The 26,706-nt window shown below is 48.7% G+C and overlaps 1 protein-coding gene across 6 annotated transcripts in view; it reads left to right on the plus strand.

Annotated features, from left to right (window-relative positions):
* EDA (ectodysplasin A) overlaps positions 1 to 26,706 on the plus strand; it is a 74,073-nt gene that overhangs the window by 30,283 nt on the left and 17,084 nt on the right. For all 6 annotated transcript variants that reach the window (XM_065077339.1, XM_065077337.1, XM_065077340.1 and 3 more), the window contains exon 2: positions 13,215 to 13,320. In XM_065077339.1, the coding sequence (XP_064933411.1) occupies positions 13,215 to 13,320 (106 nt within the window). The remainder of the gene's footprint in view (positions 1 to 13,214; positions 13,321 to 26,706) is intronic.

A 26,706-nucleotide genomic window follows, 5' to 3' on the forward strand; every position in this document is an offset into this window, starting at 1 on the left:
CTGTCTGAACAACCCAGTGAGGATATATTTGATACTTTTTCCTGGCAAAAGTTAAATAGTTTCCATCCCTCTTCAGTTTCAAGCCTTCAGAAGGTTTATGGGTCCTTCTGCCTGTGCGTGTCCGGGATGCACAGGCTCCGGAGTCTTGCTCAGGTTTTGTGTCCCCGTCACGGGCAAAGCGTGACCTGGAGTGACATCTGGACAAGTTGCAAAATTCCATCTAGAAACATGTCTTTTCTTATGCCGAGCCCCAAGCCACGTAGCTGTTTGTCTCATGTAGCTGTCCCAGCCTCACCGCCAGCGGGACATGGCGTGGGACAGGACTTGCCTCTTCCGTACCTGGTACCCAGCAGTTTTCTGGGTAGAAAGAAGAGGATAATGGTAAATGGATTGATTAGTTTTTTCCTGGGGATGATTCAGCGGGGTCCACTTCAGAGGAGCAGGTCGGGGATACCCCCGTGTACTATGTGTACATTTACAGTTGAATATTGAACTTCAAAGGATGATGAACTTCAAAAGCTGAGATGAGTGGTATTTCAGAAGGGCTTGAGAGCCAGCTTGAAAATCGTACAAGCCAGCTTATTTTAGGAATTGGGCATGGACAGAACTGTTTGTGAATTTCTTTTTTCAACCTTCAGAAAGCCACTTAAATCTTTTCAGCGCCTTGGTTTGCACTGTCTGTGTGGTGGAGAAAGCAGCTGCTGCCCAAGCAGTGATAATACCTCAGTAATACTTAAATACTTTAGCTCACCTCGACAAACTATAGCAGGACTATACACAAGCATTGCGTTTCTCCATCGGAAAATAAGAACCTGTACGCGAGCCACGAGCGAGCGCTTCCCAGCGCACAAAGCCGGGCTCGAGGCAGCTGTGCAGCAGCTGGCCTGACGTGCTGGGTGGAAACATCTGGATGGTCTGACAGCGTACGGAGCCTCGCGGCTGAGGCGCTGTGCCGGCTGCTGCGGTGCGCAGCATCTCGCCGTCGCTGGTGGAAGGACGTGCTCGCTGGTTCGTCACATCAAAGTCTGGAGCAGAAAGGCTTGGCTTGCACAAAACTTAACACCTCTCCTTTCTTGGGCTGCTGCGGCTCTGCTCACAGCCGGAGGCTGAGTGGTGTAATTGAGGTTCGTGTGCTAAAAAGATAACGTAATTCTTTTGCTCGGCTTCAAAATGCACTTGCTAGCGCTGTGCCAGCTGCACCTCCTACTCGATGGACGGCTGCTCAGACGGTGGGGTGGTTGGTTGCAGTTTTATTTCGATTAAAAGCAGTCCTTCTGTTTCCATGTAGAGAGTAAACGGCAAATGTTTTTCTAATTATGAAGCCGTCTGGTCCTTACAGCAGCAAGTGGAGCTGGGTTATTTGGCAGCCCCAAAGCTCAGCCTAGCATGCGGCTGGGGCTGTGCGCGTTGCCGGCGCTCGGGACCAACTGCGCGAGATAGCGGCGTGTGGAAAATTCAGATTCCTGAATTCCTTCCCAGCTCTTTTCCCGTAGTTTCCACTTCTCCAGCACGTCCTGGTGTTCCTCGTGCCGATCAGCCACCATTAGCTCCCTCAGAGCTCGCTTTTCTGCTGTGAAATGGTGGTTTATGAAGTCCCTGGGTAGACCCAGCGCTATTTGCTTGGCCCGGCTCTGTGGCACGTTGCCGAGTGGTGCCGTCCCCAACCCACCCGAGTTCCTTGTGCCACCTCCTGCTCCCTCAGCTGCCCAAGTGACACCGAGCGAGTTGGGAAGGGCAAGGAGCTGGCACAGCCCGGCCAGGCTGCCGTGGGCTTTAGGACGGAGCCGTACGCAAGGGGCTGCGGGTGGGTTTTTTCCCCTTGTGCCGACGCTTTCGGTGAGCGCGGGGGCCGTGGGAACGTGCTCCGGGTGTCTCCACTTCCAGAGGAGACAGCTCCTGCGGCCGACATAACACAGCCAGGGGAAACCAAGCCAGGAGGGGACCGAACAGCAGCATAATTTCAGCTTTTGGCAAGAAAGACGTTGAACCGGAGCCAGCTCGCTTCCCGGGTGCCGTGTGCCGAGCGGGACCTCGGTGCTCCCGGCGTTCTGGAGGGGCCATTCCCTCCTTCCCCTGCTCCCGTGCTGGGTCCCAGTTGCTCCTGAGTCCCGGTTTGCACCGTGCCAGCGGGACATGGTGTTTTGCAACCCCCGGGGGGCCGTGGCACCGCAGCCGCTCTGCCTTGCGGGGACTTGTTTGCGTCGCCGTGCCCTGCAACAAAACGAGCCCTTCCCGAGCCTCCAAATCCTGTTTGTATGAGATCACAGTCTCTTCTTGACACTAATTGCGGTGGATCTGATTAATTAGGCAACAAAGCATAATTGATGTGAGCAGATTAATTTTAAAGAATTGAACTGGCAGCCGCCGTCTCCCATCAGGATATCGTGCGTTCCTGCAGGTACGGGAGTCAGCGTTAAAGCCGTTGCTGTCTGAGCAGATATCTGTGTAAAACAAGTCAAGTTCAAGGTTGTGAGCCGGCTGATGTGCCGCCGGCAGGTCTGGACACACCGCGGTGCCGCTGCCCAGCCCCTGCACTTAGGGGAGCTCCGCTTGCACGACGGGGATGAGCAACTGAAAAATGGGCAATCAGCTCATTCTCGGTTTTTCTGGCTTTTTCATTGAGGGCTTGAGCATGGAAACTATTTTAAATGAGTGTGTAATAATTGAGATTATTTCCCAGTTGCTGCAGTGGACTTTTTATCTTTATATTGGTTGCATTATTTCGTGGATGTTACATTTACAGTGGACTTGTTTTTCTTTTAATGGTAATGCTATTTGATCCGGACTCCTCGATTCCCTCCTCCTGTTTCCTTCCCTTCTGTTTTTCTCCTTCCAATAAAATGTCATAAAAATTAATCATAGCTGAAGGCCAATTTTAACATCCAGATTTAGAAAATAGGATTTTAAAACCCTTGTGCTGAAAGGAAAAATGCACTCTAACAGGAAGCCTTTGTGGTTTTTTATGGAGCAAGGAAAGATGTTTTTAGAACTTTATCTATCTGAACAGTTTATAGCAAAAAGATTTCAAAATTATGAAGATTTTTTTAAGATTAAAAAAAAGGGGGGATAGGAGTAGATCTCTGATAGCAAGGGCAGAAATAAGTTTGCTGAGATCTGTCAGTTCCAATGTCTGACATATTCTCCTGTGGGGTCATCTCAAAGAGTGAATCCAAAGCTGTTCTTTGCTGTCACTAGTCCCGTCTCAAGCAATGGGTTTATGTTGAATTTCACAAGATGAAAAGGCAAATATCAGAGAACTGAAAAGTGGAATAAATTCAGGTCCCGCAGCTGTATTCTTGGTGGAAAGCTCCAGAGGAGGAGCTGCTTGTTCGTTTATTGCAAGAGGTGGCTTCGTCCCCTTGAGTGCGCGTCCGCTTTGGAGACGGGACTCGAGAAGATGACAGCTATTAATTCAAGAAGCTGTTCTTCCCAGCTGCTGGGACTTCAGTGCTCCTGTCTCACAAGAAACATCTGGAATGGGTGCAAGTTGAAGTCGCTGAGTGGAAGAGAACCGCGCCATGGGGAGCGGCCCAACGGCGTCTGCTGGGAACGGCCTCTCGGTCTCATCATGGCTCATGTTATATCGGTTGTGGGAGCCAGATGAGATCAGTGTTTCTGTCGTCGCTAACAGAACACGCCAGGTGTCCTTAAAAACATTGTCAAACACAGCAAAAGGAAACTTTCTCCAAAGGAGGAGACCCGAGGGTGGCTGAAGGCTGGAGAGACGCCAGTTCTTTGTTCCGTTGGGCAAGGTGCTCCGAGGAGAGCAGCAGAGCCTGCTTGCGGGAGCTGGGTTTTCTTTGAGGGCTGTTATGGCTTTGAGGAAGATCGTGCTGTTACTGACCTGGTGATGTGCTGGAGAGGACCCAGGTGGTGAGAAAGCACGAGCAAAGGCACAGCTGGAGAAACAGGCGAAAGGAAGAAATACGGCTGAGACTGAGTCACTTAAACTTACAGCTTTCCCCCCAGAGCGAGTGAGCATGGTGCTTTTTAGAAGTGCACAAACGCTTTGATAATATAAATGCTAAAATAAGGAAAGAATTGCAGTTGGTATGCAGGAGAAGAAACCGTGACCTCCATCTGGAGGGGGACGTGGCCCAGCTGACTGAAAAAGACTACGAAGGCTAATTAAAATGTGAAAAACCGAGAATTCCTGCTAATAGACAGCAGATCTCTGTCTGGCGCTGGTTCACAGCTAAATTTGATTTCCTTGGGAGACGAAAGGAACTGATTTAGGTTCCTTACCTTGCACTGACATTGATACTTTTCGGCGTTTTAAGCAGCGTGTTCCCAGCTCAGGGCCGGGTTCCTGCAGCACGAACCTCTTACTCTCGCCACCATTAAAAAATTTACTACAGGTGTCTTCATATAGGGTGTTAAACTCAGCTTTGACCTTCTTCTTCCTAACATCTGGCTCACGTTTTTAGCTTTCCCTTCCAGTGCCAACAGGTGGAATGAATTGGAACCGTCGGCCCTTGCTCTGTGCCGTACGGAGCGTACGCAGTGCTGAGGTCACGTCCACCAGCAGCATCGCAGCTCCATCCGCCGTCCTCACGGAGGGTGTCCCGAGATGAGACTTTGGCCGAGCAACCTTGTAAACCAAGCCACAGTCTCCTAGGCCCAAGGTGATGCTGGGTTTGGTGTCACGTTTAGCTGTTCAAGTGCTCTTAAAGGCTGGTTGAAGCTGTGGTGCATGTGTGAGCTGGGGATCTGCGCTGCGTACCTGGTTCCATTTTATGCTAGAAATAGATTTCGTATGGAGATCTGTGGCAGAAGCTGTGTTCTGCAGGGCTGAAGGGGTTATTCTGCCTGTGCTGAAGGAATGTCAGAACCATTCCTTCTCTGATGTTATATTATTCTCTTCTTCCGCTGAGAGCAAACCCATCTGCCTGCTGTTTCTGCCGTGTTCTTACTTGTCAGGGTTTAAGTGCATTTGCTTCGGGTTCCCTGAGTTGATAGAAAGTAGAAAGCAGTGGTATGTTCAGCTGGATCACGCTTTTGTTTCACTTGCACTTTTATTTCCCATTTTTTCTTTAAAGTGCAGAAAACACCACTGTTTATAGAGTTATTCACTGAAGTCTGTTCTCCCGTGGTTGACTTTTCATAGAGTTGTTCACTAAAGTCTGTTCTCCCGTGGTTGACTTTTCGTAGAGTTGTTCACTGGAGTCTGTTCTCCCATGGTTGACTTTTCATAGAGTTGTTCATCGAAGTCTGTTCTCCCGTGGTTGGTTTCTGGTTCAGACGTGCTGGGTGGAAGCCTCGGTAGTGATCCATGTGTGGTGAAGACCCTCACCTGTGGTCAGCTCTCCCTGCTGCCAGGTGGCCGTAGGGACGTTGTACATGGACGCTGGCACCTCTCATTCCTTGACCCGCAGCCCACATGTGGCTGCTAAGACAAATCATGAAAATAATACAAGGAGTTGTTGTCCAAGCTCGTTATGTTGATGTTGTCCCAGAACTGCTTTCATCTTGCTCTTAGCCTGCAGCTCTGGCTTGAGCCTCAAGTTTTGTCTCCTCGGGAGTGTCTATGGAGCTCCTGCTTTAATTACCGTGGCTGAGGTTTTTGCATGGGTGAAACTCTCCCTCTGGGCTAAAGTCGCGTACCAGCAGCTGAAAATATGGAAGAGCAGCCATAGCCTGGATAATAAACCTTGTGTAGCCCCAGGCCAATACAGCGTGGTCACAGGAAAAGATCTGGACTCGTTCCCAAGCCAGCAGAAAGCCTGAGTCCCATTCTGTTTTGGTAGGCAGGGAAATGCTTTTGTTTTAAAGATAGAGTTGTTTCTGGAAAACGAAGTGGCATTTGGTGGGTTTCTTTGATCTAGCTTACTTCCCAAGTTCTAATGGCATTTTCAAATACTGAAGCTGTGTTCTGGTTGCCCTCTGTTGGGGTTGGGTTATCGATTCTGGCAGTGGAAGTTTGGTAGCTGTACCTGGGAGTTTGCAGCGTGCGAAAAGAAGAGCACTGTCACATATCTAGGACTGCTGCTTAAAGCTCTGTGACAGGAGGAGGAGGAGGAATGGGGAGGAAGGTTTCTGGAAAGGGTTCAGATCTGCAGGAACGTTTAAGAGTTGCGTTATACCCCCCCAATGGCAACTAATTCACCGTGTTCATCCACTTGTAACGAGGCTCGAACTGATAACTGGCAGTCGGATTTAATGTTCTGTGCTGAAGAATACAGTGGCTTTCCTGGGTAATGAAGTTAGAATACCAATAAAAACTTAGGAAAATATGCTCCCTCCTCTTTTATTGTTGTCTAATAGCTTTCTGTTACCACAGTGCCTAGAAGACCTGGGAGCGTGACTCACTGGCCTTCTGCAAACAGGGATTGCGCAGTGCGCTCTGGAACGCCCTTTCAACCCAGGGTCAGAAATGCTTGGCAGATCCAAAGCATCTCAAATCTGCCGCTTAAAACAGCGGTGGTGGCGTGTTAAGGGCTGTAGATTTACCGAGATGGGCGGGCAGGAGCTGCTGCGGTGCCACCGGTCCATATTACCTGGTCCGCCTCCATCTGCGAGACCAAGTAAGTTCTGTTGTCTAATGGCCAAATGCTTGCTTGGCTGCTTGCTCATCACTCCTCATGAGTTTTGGGATGGAGGTGGCTCTGCTGATACAGCTCCTGCCCGGAGGCATCGCTCAGTTCCCCCATCAACCCAAAACTCCCACCTGGCTTTGGATAAACTCTTCGTCATCTCTGGTGCTTTTATTTCCGAAGCAGGAACTGGATAGTATAGAGTTGCTTTGCCTCGTAGCTTTGGGAGGAAAAAGCTTTTAAAGCTCACCCTTGGGTCTCAAAAGCTCAGTGAGGATGCTGAAGTGAAGATCAGAAGGTGGAGGAATTGCGGTGGGGTCCCCTGGGACCTTGGGCTTCATAGGGAATAGGTGATGAGAACAAAGGGGTGATGGAGCGACGAGAGTCCTGAAGCAATAGGGACGGGAAGAGTTTTGGAGGACAGGACCGTACTTGAGCTTTCATGCAGAAAAGAAGGTGGTGGAGGAGTTTGCAGAGGACGTTGTGTAACCTGCTCCAGACCCCTGGAAAGGACACACACAGGCAGGCTGGGCTGAAAACACCCGATTTAGGGGAGGAAGACGGGTTGTGAGAGTTACGGCTTGGAGAAAATACGATCTCTGCTCCCTCCATCGCTATCTCTGACCATGTTCTGGCTGGTGGCATTTATCATGTTGCAGGAGCTTTGCATTCAGGGCCATGGTTTGTCTTGCAGACAAGGCGGCGTGTATAAATTCTGATCGTGTTGAAATGGGAATTGTTTACGCTTTTGCTTCTTTCATTTTTATAAGGAAAAAAAGTCAGAATGACAAAACCAAGGTTTATAATATGTCAAATTTTTTTTCAGTAAAGCAAAGCTACTCCCGAAACTTCTTTCTAGTCTCTTTGAAAATAAATAATCTACTTAATTTCTTCTTTGTACCACGTGTTACCAGAGGCAAATTTCTGATGCAGGACAACGGGGCTGATGTTGAAGTAGCTGCTGCTCTGAACCGCAGCCTCCGACAGCTGAACTCCAGAAAAACAACAATATTGCTGGCAAAGAATGTCCCCAAAGAGCTTAGTCTTGTTATTAGCCTCCTCACACTAATGATCTTCAAAACTGCAAACGATGAGGGAATTTGACTTTAACAATACCATTAAGCAATAATGCAAGAGGATGATTTCATGCCTCCTTCTTTTCCTCTGGTGCTTTAAGATGTTGTGCCGTAGGAGAGCGTGGCGTTTATTGATCAGCTCTAGAGCTGGCTGCTCTCGTTTTCTCCTGGCTAATTGGGATCCAGCTTTGTTCCAGAGCACGCAGAGAAGTCTTGAGGGGTTTTGTTAGTGATAAATATGCTCTGGAAGACTTTGCAGGAGTTGTGCACCTGAACGCCTGTGTGCTTTTCCCAATTCTGCTGTTTCTTCCTACCAAAAAGAAGTGCCATTTGCACATAATTGCATAGGTCAGGTTGTATTTTTCCCCTTCCCTCTCTTTGATGCTGTTTTACCACTGGAAATACGTTCCCTTGGTGTCCAGCGGGTCTTCACTCCTATGAAGTGTTTGTGAGGGATGGGTGGTATTCGGGGCATTTGTGGAGGGATGCAATGAAATATGCAAACGTTAGCAGTTATGTCAGCATCCCAGCACTGGTTTTTTATTGCGCACGGTTTGTATATCCAGCCATAGCTCCGTGATATCTTTGGGTTTCATAGCTTGAAGACACCTTTCTATTGTATGGTACCTTAAAAAATATAGTGAAAAAATATGTATCTATACGTATAACTCTTTATTGTTCTGTAGTGAATGAAATGTCTGGCCTTCCAAAGCAGCTGAGTTTCGGGGGGACCGCAGGCTGCGTTATTTGGGTTATTCCAGAGCGGGTTCCGCTTGCGGCTGCAGAGCAAATCAACGCTTCTGTGTGCGTGCCTTTGTTTTTCTCTGTTTTGCTGAGAGGAACCAAGGCAGAGCGGGTTCATGCTGGTGAGCCCTGTCTTTACTATTGTTTCCCAGGTTATTTTGAGGTATGGTTTCCCCTGGGATTTTTCCTCTCTTGGCTTTTTGACCTTTTTTGCATCCTATAGTGATTGTCTTGATTAGACGTTTGGAGTTGTAATGGGTTTACACGGTGTTTCTAAACTAAAGGTAATTTGAGGGCTTTAGGTTGGGGGAGGAGGGAAACGGTGACTGTTCCAAACTTTTCTGTCGCTGTTGTGTAACTATACAGAGAAAATACGGCTTCTTTTTTGGGAGCAGGTATGTGCTTGCTGGGCTCCTCACAAATACTCTTGCCCTACAAGTGCAAAGGCTGAGAGGACAAGTTCTCCGTGACCTTGAGGATGAGGAATTTTGGTGAAATTAGTGGACCAGGACAGTGATTTCTTGTAGCCCTCCCCAGAGGGAGCAAGCGCGGGGGGCTCAGCTCTTGCAGGTGTGTTCGCATCTCACCCACCTCGTTCCAGCCCCCCACACCCCTGGTCCTGCTCCACCAGCTCCATCTCGTCTTCTGGAGCCCCAGCCAAGGTCCAGGTCTTGCGCCTACAAATCACAAACTGCAGTTAGGGGAGGAGTGTGGAACACCCAGGTTTAGCAGGCAAGTGTTCAAGCCCTGCGAGTGTGTTTGCTCCACATTTTTGTAAGAGGATTCAACTGATATTTGTGCAAAATGTTTCTTGGGTGGTTTTAAAACGCTAGTGTCCAGCCAGCAGCATTTCACTGAAGGTTATTTCTCCTTTCGCATCTGTGGCTGCATCATAATTTGCAAGATGGGTGGCAAACATCTGCTCGTTCGGCTCTGGAAATCCTCTCCCTCGTTGCGGCCACACCAAATTACAGGGAGTAGATGAGTTCAACTTAAGGCACAACATTCAGCCTTAGGTCCAGACAGAAGCTGCAGAGTCCAGGACCTGCAAGTGAATGTATTAATCGTATGTCAGGGGGTGGTGAATGGAACAAGCATCACTCGCTCCCCTGGCCGGTGCAGCTGTGCCCACGGCCGGTCCCCAGCGTGGCTCTTCACGGGGTGACCTGGTGGCCAGCAGGTCTGTGCTCTGGTGAGACCCCCTGCAGGGCTGGTCCAGCTCTGTCCTCAGCACAGGACACACATGGACCTGCTGGAGAGGGGCCAGAGCAGCCACAGGAATGACCCAAGGCTGGAACAGCTCTGCTGGGGGACAGGCTGAGAGAGCTGGGGTGTTCAGCTGGAGAAGAGAAGCTGCGGGGAGACCTTATTGCGGTATTTCTGTACTTAAAAGGGACCAATAAGAAAGATGGGGACAGACTTTTGAGCAGGGCCTGTTGTGACAGGACAAGGGGTGATGGTTTTAAACTAAAGGAAGGAGATTCAGGCTGGACATGAGGAAGGAATTGTTGCCCTGAGGGTGGTGAGAGCCTGGCCCAGGTTGGCCAGAGAGGTGGTGGATGAACCATCCCTGGAGACATCCCAGGCCAGGCTGGACGGGGCTCTGAGCAACCTGAGCTGTGAAGATGTCCCTGCTCATGGCAGGGGGGGCACTGGGGGGCTGGGAAGGTCCCTTCAACCCAAGCTATTCAATGGTTCTCTTGGAAGCCTCTATGCTGGTCACCACAGGTGAGATGCCATCCATTGCATCATGAAAACAGCAGAGGCAGCCGACCCCAGGACAAACTCTTCTCTGTCTTTGTGCCCATGACCGGGCTGAGCTGGAAGTACTGGTGTTACATCTTCAGGAGAGCTTGGTCTCGTTAGATTCAGCTTCAAAGCACCATGTGCCCATAGCTGGTGTGGTCACAATGACTGTCTCAAGCCATTTCGATAGAGTTTTTTCCTAAGTAAAAAGTAGATTTAGGTCATTTACCCTTACTGTCGTTTCTCTTTCTGACTTGGTCTTACTAGAAAGACAAAGTTGAATTGGTAGATTACTTTTAGCCAATATTTAGTGGTTTTCTGACTGATCAGTTTGTCCCTAAATAACAAATGTAACAAAACCTCGGTGAGAAGGGGCAGCAGGAGAAGCAGGAGTTGGGCTGGTGCAGCCTGGGAGGCTGAGGAGTCAGTTCTCTGTGACTTTGGGGATGAGGAGTTCCAGTGAAATGCTGGACCAGGACAGTAATGTCTTTCAGACCCCCCTTTTAGACCTTTGAATCTAAGGTTTGACATTACTATTAATGCTGACCAAAGCGTGCTTAGAGCCCTGGTGCTGGAATTTTGGGAGTAGGAGGGTTATTTTCATTAACTCTTCAGGAAAATAAGCATATTGTGTCAATCTCTTGTATTTCCCCTTCTGAGACTAAACATAAATGGTTTTGTTCAGATTGCGAAAAGCTCTCAAGTCTCTTAAGAAATGTTGATTGTTTCGCTGGAAACAACAAAACCCATCAATCAAAATGAGAAATCAGGGCGGCTCATCCTTTCCAAATCCTGGGGGTTTTCCAGGTGAAACTCTTCTCGGAATTATTCCAAGCCCACCATAGTTCTGCTTTTTACACCATGGCCGTGGGGTAACGTGAGGATCCAGCTTATATTTGTCTGGAAAAGAATTCAGTGTATTTGTCCCTAGACTCTGTGTCAATGCCCAGATGTGCAGAAGGAGGTGACACGGGGTGAGCTTCATATTATGCTGCAGCTTTTCAAAATTGTGGATGTCATGTTAGAATTGTGTTGGTAATAGCAGGGAGAAGAGGAAATCTGTTTGTTTTGACACAATTAGGGTTGTGCTGTTACAAAATCTGAGTTCTCGAGATGAAAAATGTCAGTTTTAGCCTCGGCAACGTGGGGCAGGAACCCGCACATCTGAACGGGCTGGTGTCCCACAGCTTCATTTGCAGAGCTTTTATTCAATCATTGTTTTTAAATGCTCAAATAAGAGAGCCAAGTACTAAGAGCACTCAAAAGCAGCGCTGGTGGTTTCATTGGAGTTTTAACCTGAGTTACAATGCAATTTGTTTCTTCAATCAGTTCTGCGATGTTTCAACTTGATGTAAATAAGCGCTTTGTGGCGCAGGGGCAGGTACCAGCATCCTCATCCCGTGGTCCATGTGGCGTCACCGTGGTGGGATGCAGGAGGTGGGGAGGATGTGCAGAGGGGAGCTCTGCCCCTCCTTCTCTACATTGACTGAATGTATACTGTAAATTAAGAGCCTTTGGTTCTCCACCCGACGCTGTGCCTGCTCCTTCCTTAGGGAGATAAGCGCTGGCTTTTACTTTTTGCTTTTTAGGCGTGTTTAAGAGAATAACTGCGTGTCGTGAGCCAGTCCCAGGCCATCCTGCAGCGTTTCGAGGTCTTTTGGGACACGGAATCATTGCAGGGACAACATATTAGGAATTGTGGTAAATGTAGCCCTGCCTGCTCACAAGCGGAATTAAATAGCAACAGTTTGGGAATCTGGGAAACATTCTGGGGTTTTTATGGGGGGAGACCCTTTGGATTCCCAAATCCCGTTCATGAAGCTGCAGTAGGGCTTGTGGGAGCAAAGCAAGATGTAAATGTAAAATCCAGTGGCTGCTCATGGGGAAGCAGGAATGGGATGTTCTAGCACTGGAATAGGTGTGGTTTCGGGGACAATAACTGGAGAATTGGCATTTGTGAGCAGAAGGGTGCACCCCCCGCACCCCAGAGGTGGGAGAGGGAGCAGAGACCCCCGGGGACGTGTCAAAAGCAAAGAGACCTTTAGTGATAGTTGCTTTTGATAAGGCATTTTATGGCCTGTGGCTTAACGAGCCATTCAGGGAAGGAGTTTATTCTCCTCTGCTATCTCAGAGATGCTTTTGATGCCACACGTTTTGTTCTCAGAACAATAACGCACTTCGATAACCTTTGGTGCTGCTTTTTTGAAGCCTCTAAGTTCTTTTCTTGGGCTGTATTTGGCTTGCACATTTATGGCTTAAATAAGTGCGATCAGGTTTCTTCAGCATAAAGAAAACCCGTCCTGGTAAGAGGCAGGGAGTGGGTCTGTAAGATACAGAACAAGGTGTTCGGCTCCTAATTGATCTTTTTGGCAATTCCTGAATTTAGAATGAATTTTGGATTTAGAATCCCTGGGGAAGTGCCGCTGGTGACGAGCCAGCGCTCCCTGGGGCAGCTGCCAGGACCGGCCACATTTCTCAACCGAAATTCCAGTTTCTGAGCAGGGATGTTGATTTAATAACTGTCAGATTTTTAATGCAGTAACTACTTTTTCATGAATAAGGGGTCGCTACATAAAATTTTTGCCTCTTGGCAAAAAATATCGTGTTATAAAGATGTACTTGCTCTAGGTTTAAAGTGTTAATTTATGTGGTGTACTGAATTGGATTTAAAGGTCCCTGAAGGCCTTTGAATCTCAGTGGCTGATGGAGCTCACAGAAGTGAGCTCGAGAGAGGGAAAACTTACTGGCAGTGAGTAATGCTGCTGAAAGAGCTACAGGGTTGAGCAAGCTTTGCAGTGGATATTTAGAAACTATTGCATTGGTGTTTGGGCTGTTTGATTACTTCCAGCAATAGGTCTCCCCCGATGCCGCCCACAACCCCCCATGTCCCAAGGGGGCGCTTCTCCCCGCCAAACCCTTTGGGTTGAGTTTTCCCAAGTCCTCGGTGGCTTCCAAGGTGGCGCAGCTCCTTGGGATGAGCTGGACATCCGTGAGCATCCATCCCGCATCCCCGCCTCGGCTCACACGGAAAGGGTTTGGTGTTGAGGCTCCAGTCGCTCCGCTTGGCTCAGCCGTCCTTTGCCAAAGATGCTAAACCTTGTCCTTCTTCTTCCAGCTGGCCTTGCTGAACTTCTTTCACCCCGAAGAAAAGCTGCACGTCGGAGAAGAAGGCAGACGTGTCCGTCGAAATAAAAGGAGTAAAGGCAGCGAAGGGCCAGACGGTGAGTCCCGCTCCGCTCGGCGCTGCTCGGCGTCACGCGGAGAAGCAAAAGGTTGATGGGTTTTTTCAGATCATGGTTGCACACACAGTTCTGTATGTGGAAAGAAAAGCTGGCATCTGTGGCTTATAATAGTTTCTGATTTTGATTGCCTTCCAGATGGGGAATTCCATTAGTTCTGCTATCTGCAACTGTAGGTCTAGAGATTCTGTGCAGGTTAATGCAGTTTAGTAATCTTGTCCTTGGCTCTTCTTCTCTAATAGCGACGCTCTGTGCTCATTTAAGGTCATAATTTTTGCTTATATGCCTGTATTTGTTGTTCTGTATGCTCGTCTTTGCTTAAAACCATCAAGTAGCTATTTGTAGTCTAATTAACAGCTGGAACATCCATGTCACAAAACGGTAACTGCTTTATAATGGGATTTCTCAGTGCAGTGGAGTCTCAGGTGGGTTCGAAACCCATGTGAAGAAGTCAGAGTTGTACAGAGCTTGTGTTGAAAGAGCAGAAAGGGACCAAAATACCAATATGTGGATATTAGGAAAAAGTTCTTCACGGACAGGGTTGTGAAGCATTGGAACAGGCTGCCCAGGGCAGTGCTGGAGTCACCATCCCTGGAGGGGTTTAAAAGGCATTTAGACAAGGTTCTTAGGGACATGATTTAGTGCTAGAGTTGGTCAGGTTATGGTTGGACTCGATGATCCTGAGGGTCTCTTCCAACCAAAATGATTCTGTGATTCTAAGTATTTATCTCTGATTTGATAAATGTGAAAATGAGGATGTGAGATATGGAGGCCATTCCCGATGGCTGCGAAGACACTGGGCTGACCCTTGGATGTGTAAAGCATGCTTTGAAATGGAAAATGAACCCTCCCAGAATTAAATTTCATGCCTGAGGTTATGTATTGTCACCTTTATTCTTCTAAGAGCATTCTAAGGTGAAATCCTTAGGTAGAGCATAACTTAGGGGATATGTATGGTGACACCTTTATTGCACCGAAACCACTCTCAACACTTGTTCGGAACTTAAGTAATAAGTGTGAAAATAATGAAAAATAACTTCACCTTCAGGCCCGTCCCCCGGCCTGATTTCAGGATAAACTGTTTTATTTCCAGCGCTGGCTTTTCGTGGTTGTGCGGCTCCCCTGAGGCACAAGGACTTGCCTCCCTAATTGCTCCAGCTCTTTCCTACTGCAGCAAAGCCCAGCTTATGTTTTATATAGAGAGGAGGAGACTGGATTCCAGGGAAAATAGGGAAAAAAATAAGGGAGTAGTGGTCTGTGAGCGGCTTGATGCCCACTAAGCACAAGTCCTGGCTGCGCTATAAACCCCTTGGCTATCAGTACTTTGCCTCTCCAGCTCCCTGAGCTTCCCGTCTCGCCCGAAACCTTCCTGGTTTCACAGTGGAAAAGCGTTTTCTGGTGGCTCCGCTCCAAGAAGGAGCTGCGTGAAACTCCCTGGATTCCTCCTCCCCGAAATGCTGACAGGGTTGATGCATTTGGTGCAGCCTCCCTGAGCAATCCCAGCCCAACATGGTCCATCGTCCCCCGAGCCGGTGCCGCTCCAGCGCTCAGCTCCAAGTCCTTCTGCGCCGACTCCTCGAAATCACTTCCAGCATCGCCACAAGCGGCTGTTGAAGTAGCAGGTTTCCCCCGCACGCGAGCGGTGTCGATGAAGTGCCGCAGGCAGATGTTCGCTGCAATCAGCCTCGTCCGTTCGGCTGCCGAAACGCCGCCTTTCTCTTGCCAGATGTGCAGAGAATTGCTGCTCAGCGAGAAATAGATGCTGAAAGTCGGCGGAGTTAAGAGGGCGTTTCTGATCACCCTTGCACCTGGGTGAAAACCTGTCGTATAATAGGTTTCTAACTCGCGCTCCCTTCTCGGATCTGCTTTATGTTCCCTGAGTGACTCCAGAAACGTAGCATTTTTCCACCAATCGTATGTGTCTTTTTGTAAATTAGGAGCTCTGAACCCATCGGGTGGTGGGGATGGGGAAAATCACCAGAGTGATGGGTTGTGTTCCTGGTGGCGCTGTGTTGGCGAGCAGTTGTTGTACTTCGTGTCTGGCCATCTTGGTTTTATTAGGTAGGACAGTATTTAACAGGTGTGAGCTGCCGGCGCAGGAATTGGCCCTGCAACAACCGTAAAATCAATAAATAAACGGAACAGCTCTCTTGTGTCTTTTAGACCTACATGAAGGAATCTTCATTTTTTAGAGAAGGGCGATGAATCATTTAGAAAAAGGTAAAATGAAACCGTGTCACGGTATTGCTAACACCGTTTTCTTCAGGAGTTTTGCAAAGGGAAAGTCGATCAAATCTTTGATCTCCAAAGAGCCTCCAGAAGATAAAAGTGGATGAACTATAAATTCCCAGGAGGAAGGAGTTGTGCTTTGCACTTGAGGCCTCGCTAATATTTGTCTGGAATTAATTGTATGAACTTTCAAGTCCTTTCGCACATGCCGTGAAAGACCGAAGTGATGCAGGCGTGGAAGGCGGCTGCTCCGTCCCCTTCCACGCCTGCTCGAGTCCTGCTCCTCTGGGCACCGCAACGGGGTGGCTTTGATGGTTTACAAGAGGCAAAGATAACATGGGTCCTTTCCTAAAAGTTTGGTGGTTGTTGTTTTTTTTCTTTTAGGAAAATTTGCTTTCAAGTGTTTTGCTGTGAAAAAGGTGGGTTTGGTCTCGTGGGGACATGGGGAGTGTGGCGGCCACAGGGATGGGTCATGGGAGGACAAGCGGTGAAGCTGCTTCGGTGCCTCTTTGGGTTTTTTTGCTGAAAAACCCCAAGAAAGATTGTGTGCAAAAGTGCAAAACCATCGGCTGGATCCTGGCGCTTCCAAAAATGACTCCAGTATTTCACGAGCTCCTCCTCGGAGGACTCCGGCTTCAGTCCTGCTCGTTTGTCATGTTTTATGATCGCGTTTGCTTCATGTTTGTTTGTGTCCCTCCACGCACAGCACCCTGGAACCAATTACAGCAGCTGAGGTCGTGTCCTGGCCGAGGTTCCCGCGGGCCCCCCTCTCCGCTGTCTGTGTGTCTGTCTGCGTGTCCAGCCGCATTAACGGGGGCCGGTGCCTGTCCCGGTCCTGAGGAGCACAGGCCGCCTTGCGTCCTCCCCGTGCCACCAGAACCAACACTTGCATGGCTTAAGAATTGCCACTGTTTTTTTCCCAAGGTCCAGGATTATCCCCTTTAAAGGTCCATTTTACAATGTTCTTTCTGCTGTGTTACCAACTCCACCTGCCACTTAATTTGCCTTAGTTCGCTAAAACTTGACCCTCTCCTATGTCTCCTTCCTTTTTGTCTTGGTGTATTTATGCTGCTGTGGAACCGCTGCTGCTCCCAGATGAACAAATCATTCCGGAGCTGGTAATTAGCAACAGTTGTGCTAAAAGGAACCATCAAGAATGTTAAATTAGTCCACTTTTAAATAAACTGTGTATGAAATGTTAGATCTCTATTCCCAGAGCACCAGTAAAAATGCTGCTGGCTCTTTGCTAACAAAGCCAAAATATGAGAGTAGCATGGTTGTAACTACAGAGACAATTCCGTGCTCTGGAGGTTATAAATAATGACAGAGCATTTACAAAGCAGATGTCAATAGGACTCTTTAGAAACATTGGGTTTTTTTAAAAAAAATAGTTTCTTTTTTGCCTGCTTTCATCTCTGTTCGCAGTCAGATCCCTGCGGTGCTGCTTTCCTGCTTTGGTTGGTTTGTGCTTCTTGGTTTGGGGTTTCTTTTTTTTTGTTATTTTTTTAATTCCCTTCCGAGATTTTATTCATATTGCGCTTGGTGAGAAACACAAGCGCTCGCTGCCCGTTCCCTGACGGGGAGCGGGGCGGCGGGAGGAGGCTGAGCAGATGGCTGTCCCGAAGCTGACAACAATTGGGTTCCTACTACTTTGGCAGCGCTCGCTGCCGGGGAAAGTCCTGGATGAGAACTCGCGGGCTCCGGCGCGGCAAATGGCTTTTGTTGAAATGAAAATCCGAATCGGGCGAGAGCAGAAGCTCGTCTCCATCCCTCCTCCTACGCGGAGCTCTGGAAGTGATGTGCCGGCTACGTGGGTTCAGTATTTCACAGAATCACAGAATGTCAGGGGTGGGAAGGGACCTGGAAAGCTCATCCAGTGCAATCCCCCCATGGAGCAGGAACACCCAGATGAGGTTACACAGGAAGGTGTCCAGGCGGGTTGGAATGGCTGCACAGAAGGAGACTCCACAACCTCCCTGGGCAGCCTGGGCCAGGCTCTGCCACCCTCACCATGAAGAAGTTTCTTCTCCTATTTAAGTGGAACCTCTTGTGTTCCAGTTTGAACCCATTACCCCTTGTCCTACCATTGGTTGTCACCAGAAGAGCCTGGCTCCATCCTCCTGACACTCCCCCTTTCCATCTTGATCCCCATGAATGAGTCCCCCCTCAGTGTCCTCTTGTCCAGCTCCAGAGCCCCAGCTCCCTCAGCCTTTCCTCACACGGGAGATGCTCCACTCCCTTCAGCATCTTGGTGGCTGCGCTGGACTCTCTCCAGCAGTTCCCTGTCCTGCTGGAACTGAGGGGCCACAACTGGACACAATATTCCAGGTGTGGTCTCCCCAGGGCAGAGAAGAGGGGCAGGAGAACCTCTCTGACCTACTGACCCCCCCCTTCTAACCCACCCCAGGTACCATTGGCTTCCTGGCCACAAGGGCCCAGTGCTGGCTCATGGTCACCCTGCTGTCCCCAGGACCCCCAGGTCCCTTTACCCTACGCTGCTCTCTAATAGGTCATTCCCTAACTTATACTGGAACCTGGTTAGTGTTCATCATTGGGTTTAGGCTGGTTTAGCAGGTAGCTGGTGCCGGAGCCTGTCTGGGGGTCCCTGGCTCCCTCCGTCCCCATTCTGACCTGGCAGTGCTGACGATGCAATAGGGCTTTTAATTTTTTTTGCTTTTAATATCCAGATCACAATGGTGTCTTTTCCTGCCGCTTCCTCTCCTTTGGAAAGGGCAGGTTCGTCCCTCGGCCTCCAGAACAATCAGTGCCTTTGTCTCGGCCCCGCGCAATTCCCCAAAGCCCCGGCGTTCCCAGAAACGCAGATGTATGAAGGGCGATAGAGCCTTATTGTGCTCCGAAACCATGGTGATGAGCACGCAGTAAATACAGAACGTTTCCTGGATACCGGAGGGTAGGAGACCGTCCCAAAAGGAACAAAAAGGCTCACCACAAAGTGTTTGCACTTAACTGATTCCCCCAGAATTTCTGTGATTTGCCCCCGAAGTGGGAGAAGGGGGGAATTGAGGTGATGTCTGAACCTTCGTGCACGATCTCCATCCCTTTCCTGTGACGTTGCTGTCAGTACTTGTTATTGCTACAGTAAAATTAAGACCACAGCTCATTTGCAGATCCTTGCCTACATGTTACACCTCTGCCTATGATAATAAGGCAGGTATCTGTGTAAGGTCTGACACCTGGGGCACTTCTCAGCCATGAGGATACAGTGATACGTCCAGCAGCACAATGTGGTGGACACCCAAGCAAAGCAGAGGTGTTAGCATCTGGGTTTGAGCCAATATGCTATTTCAGTTTAAAGACTTTTGGAGTCGCTTTCTGTCCCTAGAAAAGGTGTGATGCTGAAAAGCCTGGGCAGTGGCATTCATTCCTGCGGGAGGCATTGAGGGGGAGATTTCCACGAGGTTTTGCTGCATGAAGCCAGCAAGAAAGGCACCGAGATCTGAAAACTGACCGAGTCCGGAATTCTTCTGGCATGTTGCTGTCCCAGTTGCTTGTTAAATATTAAAAGCAATTAACCTGCTGGGAGACGCACAAGGCAAGTGTGGTGTGGTGGCTGTGAGGAGGAATCATTCCAGCTCATGGGGTTCACCAGGTAATTTTTGACGTGTCCTGATCCATACGCAACCTCTGTTTGCCTCCTGTTGTCTTCACCAGCCTTTCCAGTCATGATCTGGATTGTTCCAAAGAAAGAAACCACAACCCTGTTTCATTACTCTTAGTATTTATAAAGCGGTGATGAAGTGCTGTTGATTTGTTCCATCCGCAGGGCTGCTTTGGTGTGTTTGTCCTTCCCTGGTGCCTCCCGCTGGGTCTGGATAAGGTGGTGGATGACAGCTGGAAGGTTTGGAGATGTAGAGAACATTCAGAAGGAATTCTCCACTCAGATCTCAGTTGCATTTTCAGATACTTTGCCCTGGTTCTGCTTCGGGGTGGGTTTCAGAGTTGTCGCGATGGATCCTCAGAGCGTAGTCTACAGCATGTGCCTCCGCAGGCTTTGCTGGAGCTCAGACTCAACCTCTAAGCTTTCTTTTACAGCTGCATGTTAAGCAGGGCCCAACATTATTAGAAGTGACTGGTGGTTCTGTATGAATTTCACTTCTGAAAACTGAGGCTTTCATGATGCCCTGGGGTCAAATACTGAAGTTCAGGAATCTCAGATAGTTTCTTCTATTACAAAACATGGCCGGGGCTAATGAGAGGAGAACAGATGTCCCAGTCGGGCAGGAATGCGATTGCATCTGAGCTATGTGAGCATCTGAACTACGGATGCCGTGCACTGAGCGCTGGAAACGCTGAACTCAACTGGTAGCTGGTGATTTCTTTCCCACAGTATGAGAGGCTCTATTGTCTGTCTTGCTGAAGCATTTGCAGCTGAGCTTTGATTTCTGTGAATAAACCGGCTCTCTGGCCGCAGCCACGGGTCCAGCTCAGTGGCTGAGGAGCTGGTGCTGAGCTGGAGCACATAAACCTTCCAAAATGGGCAGGGAGGGCAGGCCAGGCCCAGCCCAGGGTGCTGCTGCAGCCACCGTGGGCACCCGCCTTCTGCACATCTTGGGCTGAATAAGCTGGTTTTTCTCTCTGCGGGGCTGGGGCGGGACTGAAGAGCCAAACCCAGAGCTGCCGCGCTGGCGCTGGGAATTGGGAGGTTGTCTTCAGTTGTGGCCTGTCTGGGCGCTCGTTAAAAAGCCATTTGGCTATAGTAGGCCAGATACATCAACCATAAGCAAAGCGCGATTGCACAAGGCTGGAGAAGACCACCAGCAGGAAGGTCTTGGGGGAAAAAGTTGTGAATGAGCCGTGGCAGTTGCAAGTTTTCATGACGGCTTTGTTGGTTATGATGTATAGCGACATTGTTGGGTTCGTAGCGGATCTCATTAACGCGAGCAGGATTTGGTGAAGTCCGTTAATCTGTCTGAAATGCTGTGAATGGGTGAACTGGAGAGCTGGCTGAGGCAGACACCACTCTGCTGTGTCATGACTTGGCTTTGGCTTCCCAAAGAGCGGTGGGGTCTCTTCTGGGTTTCCTTCAAACCCCTTTTCGGATTCGTATAAACACAAGTGCATGTATATGCACACAGATATATCTTTGGATATACATCCCATGCTATTCCATGGAATTAAACCATCCGTTTACAGACAGCTGCTCAATGCTACAGAGGCTTTCAGTCCAATGAGGCAGAATTACTTAAAACACGTCAAGTTCTGCAGGGATGTGATAGTCAGTCTTTTCCTCCCACCTGCCCTCAGTTCCTTATGGAAAGCTGCGGTGGGGAGGAGCGCATTTAAAACACCCAGCAAGCAATTTAAGAGAGCCTTTCGTACGCTTGGTTAAAACCTTGCTGCTCCACCACTTGGGAATCATTTCTGCTGGAATTCATGACATATGTTCGTTGTTTATCTTAGTGGGATATGACTTAAAATGTCAGAATGTTTTGTGTTAAGCAACAACCGAATAAAACAAACAAAATAAAAACACAGCTGTAATACTACGCTTTAAATTGTTGAATTCAAGTATGTGGTATTGATAAAGTAAGCAATAGGGTGCAGTGGTGTATAGAAAATAAGCCTTGTGAGTCCAGCCAGCAAGCCAAAAAAAGCCTTGAGGTACTTGAATTAGAAATAGTAATACTGTTTGTCAGCTCCGCTGTAAAGATCCAGCCTTTGGAATCCAACCTAAACGCCTGAAGGAAAACAAAAGGCACATCATATTCTTCTTCCATAGCCAGTGAGAGTGTGGAAAATGAAATACGATGGCCACAGGTTCTGGTGTGAACCCCAGGAACTTGGCTGGGACTGATTATGTGGGAGCAGAGTTAAGAAGTGTGGAGATTTATGTTTGACTGGTTTTCTGTGTTTTCGAGAAGGCAGCGCAATATGATTTTGCCAGCAACAGTGGCTCTGTAGTTAATTGGGAGCAGGATTTTGTCTTCGCTCATGAACACATTTGCACTGTGGTGTGCTTGCACCTACTAGCTGGAGATGGGATTGTTGGTACAAGCCTTCATGGTACCAGCAGGTTGTCCTGGTCCCTCGACACCGAGCCCGAAGTGGGTGTGAGTGGGATGAGGGAAATAAATCAGCGGGTTGTTCCTTGTCATGTAGAGAGGTGGGGATTCCCGTTGCAGTGCGGACACCTTGGCTGCACTCGAGGGAGCCGTGAGCTGTGACTCCCAGCAGAGCTGGCGTCCTGCAGGATGGAGGGGACCTCAAAAGGTGACTGGATCCAGCTCTGTCCCCCAAAGCGTGACCAACACCATGACAGAAGTGACAGACTGGCCGTTCCAGCCTGTTTCTTCCATGACCTCACACCTGTGTTGTTCCTTCTGCCAAAAAGCCATTCACAGGTAGGCAGGGCTGGTGGGTCTCTGCGTGCTCCAGCACAGGTCCCTTCAGACAGCAGCTGATGACCTGCGAGTCACACTGTCCTTTAAAGGTGGAAGATCCTGGTAAATGCATGGGAGCGATTCCGTTCATCCTGCTCGTTGCCCTGCTCCAGCCGGGCAGAGGGTGGTTGCTTGACAAGGTACTTTCACCTGGACCAGTGGAACTGGTTGTTGACTGGTGGTCACTTAGCTCACACTTCAGTTCTGGTCATCTAGAACTGCAATAACTGATCTTTTTTTCCCCCTTTGATATGATTAAAGATCAGTATAAAGTACATCACAACCTGCTGTCACTGTTGGTCAGTATCTCTGTATATTTCCATTTAACTGCCCTCCTGTTCTTTGTGAGCTTGGCCATGTTATTTCCTGAAGAGTCCTGGTTTGTAAGTGTCAAAGCAGGCAAAAATCTCTCTGAGTATTGGCAGGAGAAAATAAAAAACTTTGGCAAAAATCCCTGTAATGTGATGGGATCTTACATCGTCTGAAGCTGCCTGAGGAAGAGAGATTGTGGCTCTCTGCCATCTCGTGTCACTCTGGGGACACGCGAGATGGGGCAGGGATGGGCTGTGACTTCTCTCCATTTGTTTTCAGACTGATAGGCTCGAGCTGAGGTCTGGTGTTGTGGGATCAGAGGGATAGGGAGGGAGCAGGCTACCGAGCCATGGAGCTCCTGGAGCAGCATCCCATCATCTGGATGACACATGGGTGTAGGCTTGTCCTTTGTCGGGTTGCTCAGAGGAGAAGAGCGGCGAGGCAGCAGAAGGCCCCTTTCATACCTCACTCACCACAAGAGAAATGAGTCTCAGCCTTTGGTGTTGATGCAGAAGCTCTTCTCAGACCCTCCGACCAAGAGGCACGGTGTCCCAGAAGTGTTGGGGGAGACCTCAATGCGAGTTGCTTTCCCTGGAGACATGTGGTGAGTAGCCTCAAAGAGTGAATGGGGCCAAGGGAGTGCCTCAAAAGAGTCTGAGATGAGCTGCAAACTCTCCTTGATCTCTCGGGCTGGAGGAGACTGGCTTTGAGCATTGGGCAGTTGAGTTCAGCTCAGGGTGGGGTGTCAGAAGAATTGTCCGCTGTGAATGGGCTCCGGGCCTGTCTTGGGGACTTAGCAGCCTATAACTCCAGAATATGACAGGGTTACCACTAAGCAAAGATTACAGTGTCACAGTATGTTTGGGATTGGAAGAGACCTCAAAAGATCATCTAGTCCAATCCCCCTGCTGGAGCAGGAACGCCCAGGTGAGGTCGCACAGGAACATGTCCAGGTGGGTTGGAATGTCTCCAGAGAAGGAGACTCCACAACCCCCCTGTGCAGCCTGTTCCAGGCTCTGCCACCCTCACTGAGAAGAAGTTTTTCCTCAAATTTAAGTGGAACCTCTTGTGTTCCAGCTTGATCCCATTACCCCTTGTCCTATCATTGTTTGCCACCGAGAAGAGCCTGGCTCCATCCTCCTGACACTCACCCTTTATATATTCATAAACATTAATAAGGTCCCCCCTCAGTCTCCTCTTCTCCAAGCTAAAGAGCCCCAGCTCCCTCAGCCTTTCTTCATAAGGGAGGTGCTCCACTCCCTTAATCATCTTCGTTGCCCTGCGCTGGACCCTCTCCAGCAGTTCCCTGTCCTGCTGGAACTGAGGGGCCCAGAACTGGACACAATATTCCAGATGTGGTCTCACCAGGGCGGAGTAGAGGGAAAGGAGAACCTCTCTCCATCTACTAGCCACCCCCCTTCTAATACACCCCAGGATGCCATTGGCCTTCCTGGCCACAAGGGCCCAGTGCTGGCTCATGGTCATCCTGTTGTCCACCAGGACCCCCAGGTCCCTTTCCCCTACACTGCTCTCTAATGTGTAATTTCCCAACCTATACTGGAACCTGGGGTTGTTCCTGCCCAGATGCAGGACTCTACACTTGCCCTTGTTAAATTTCATCAGGTTATTCCCCGCCCAACTCTCCAGCCTGTCCAGGTCCCGCTGGATGGCAGCACATTCCTGAAATTCAGGGCTTTTATTGTTCCCGTGCACGGAGTTTGAAGTGCAGGATGGTAGAGCAGAGGCCGGGGTGTCCTCCAGGCCTGACTCTTGGTGTTGCCGTGGAATTAAGATGCCGTTAGACTCAGGACGAGGAAGGAACGCTGTTTACGGGATGCTGTCATTGAACATCTCAATTTAAGATGTAACCAGAAAAAGACAATTAAGGGTGACTGTGTTCACACATGAATTTTGAACAGTTCAAAACAAAATTGAAAGTCAAGTAGAGAGAGAAGCAGTGATGGTGGTGAAGGAAAAACTGAATGGCCCTGGGTTCTGCCTTGCGTGCTGATAACACCAAGCAGCACGGTTTTATCCCCCCCACGCTTTCTACTATGAGGTCTCTATTCTGTTATGTCATATACTTGCTGTATTCTGATATATTCTATTACTAGAGTAATAATGGCAAAGCTGCTCTTCGAGTTCTGGAATTGGTGAAGAAGCACTTTCTTTTCCAGGGAAGGGAAAAAATTCATCTTGTTTCAGTATTTGTATCGCTGACTGGTGTTTCAGTAGGGTCCAAGAAGCTTTCATCTGGATAGACCAAATTTCCTGAAAATGTTGAAAACATATTGGTTCCAAACCTCCCCCAAAACCACATGTTCTAGATTAAGCATGTGTTTGGGAGCTAACATCCTCCTTTCCCCAGCTCCACCATAGTCTGGCATTAATAATGCCGCACTTAAAAATATTTGAAAAGCCTGACATATCTCATACCCATGTGAATGGAGTAAATATCATTACACCAGTTCTGTAAATGAAACAACTGCGTTTCAGAAGTCTGACTGAAATGGAAGGGTTGGGCCAACTTACATCAAAGGAGGTAGAAGATTCGTCGTCGCTTGAAGCTCTTGAGCTTTTCTTTCTGCCCCATCCACCTTTAGTATTGGTCAAATAGGGAGGGATCAAAACAGAGGGATCAATGAGAGGCTTAACGGGTAGGAATTCTTTAATTCTCGATCGTAGTGATGGTTCCTGCAGGTCTTGCTGTCTGCGCAAGTCAACGGGACTGGTTAATTCCCAGGTGTGGGTCAGGAACGGTGACATTTCAATAGCCACTTTGCCCCTCTGTTTTTTGGGAGGCTCCAGGTGGCAGAGAATGTCCTTCCTGGAGAGGGGGAAACTTCGACGGCTGGAGGGCGCGTGGTGGTCAGAGCTTTCTGTGGAGATGGAAGCACCGTGTTGGGTTGGGTGGTCGGCAGGACTTGTCAGCTGAACCTCAGAGCCTGGCTTTGTGCTCAGCTTCTGTTTCTTCTCCATGAGTAATGGTGGCCCAGCTGATGTCCAGGAACTCCTTTCCAGTTCTGTTAGTTGGTGGATTTGGGCAGTATTCAGAGCTTTGTCTGAGGTTTAGCAAGTGGACTCTCTGTTAAACCAGATGGCTAGCAGGGCTTGGAAAAATACACAGATTTCCATAGCTGTTGAGAACAGTGATCATTTAAACCTAATATTCTTCTTCCAACTACAGCCAGAAGTTGATACTTCACATAAAAAGCTACTTTTTTTTTTAGTGCTCAAAGACAATATGGTTCTGAAAAGATGCGTATTAGATAAGTCACATAGAGCTCCCCGCTTCTGTTTTCCTCTTCAAAACTAGATGTTCATCTTGAATTTAGCTGTGGACCTTATGCTTATTTCATGACTGAGTGAGAAGTGCTCTGGCGTTTTGGGAAGGCGCTATGGTCCCTTTATTCAGCATGATTTTGTCTCTGATTCTGTTTGTAACCTGGGATGACTTCCCAGCACCTCCATCTTCTCAGCGTGGGGGCAGAGCGCTGAGAACTTGGGAAGTTCAGCAGCATTCCTAGGTACTCATCCTCCAGTTGGATGATTTCTGTACCGGGCAACCTTTTATAGGTTTGTATAAAATACCCGTAATTACAAAGATCTGTTCCCATCAATAAACCCAGTTTGAACCGTTTTGCTGGAATTTAAACTATTTCTTGTTAATCCACACACACAACTAATAAGTGAACGCAGGGCTTTTAAAATATACTATTTATATCAGCATATGTCCTAAAGAAGTTTTTGATATTTTTTTATTTATAGTAAATCATAGCAGCGTGTAGCATGCAGAAAGAAAATTGGGGGGGGGGGGATAAACTCTATTAATCTTTATAAGAGAAAACATGTCATATGTAATATCCTTGAGTTGCATCACCATCTGTTGTTTGTGGGTTTGGTGGGTTTTTCTGAAGCCCTTGGAAGGGATCCAGCAGATGCTGGGGCTGCAGGGGCTGGGGGCGAGAACCTGCTCCCTGAAGCACGCTTAGATGTCTTCTGCTGCTTGCTGGGCCACAGCTGTGGTTTCGCACAACAAAAGCTCATCGGTTGCAAGTATTTTCTTGGTCTGAAGTGAGACGTTTGCAGCTGAAGGGGCTCGTCGCTCAATCCCATGGCCATAGCGCTGCTGCTGGAGGTGGGGACTCGGCATTGCCCTTGCAGGTGCCCAGCGGGGTGGCTCTGAGAGTTTTATTGTCATCTAGAGCCGTCTTTTCCTTCCTGTACCTGTCCCTCAGATTTTACCATTATTGCTGCTTTGATGTTCCCTCCTTTTCTGTTATTGTTTTATGTTCCAAATAGCTGTGGAAAATCAGCTTTTGGAGACGTCTGGGTGCAGAAGCTCAGTGTGCAGCATTGCTGCTCCAGCACCTTTGCTGGGGAAATCCCGTCCCGTGATGAAGAACTCGGCTGGCCGGCGATGGAG

The sequence above is a fragment of the Columba livia genome, chromosome 12, assembly GCF_036013475.1.
Source record: "Columba livia isolate bColLiv1 breed racing homer chromosome 12, bColLiv1.pat.W.v2, whole genome shotgun sequence".
In the NCBI taxonomy this organism is placed as follows: domain Eukaryota; kingdom Metazoa; phylum Chordata; class Aves; order Columbiformes; family Columbidae; genus Columba; species Columba livia.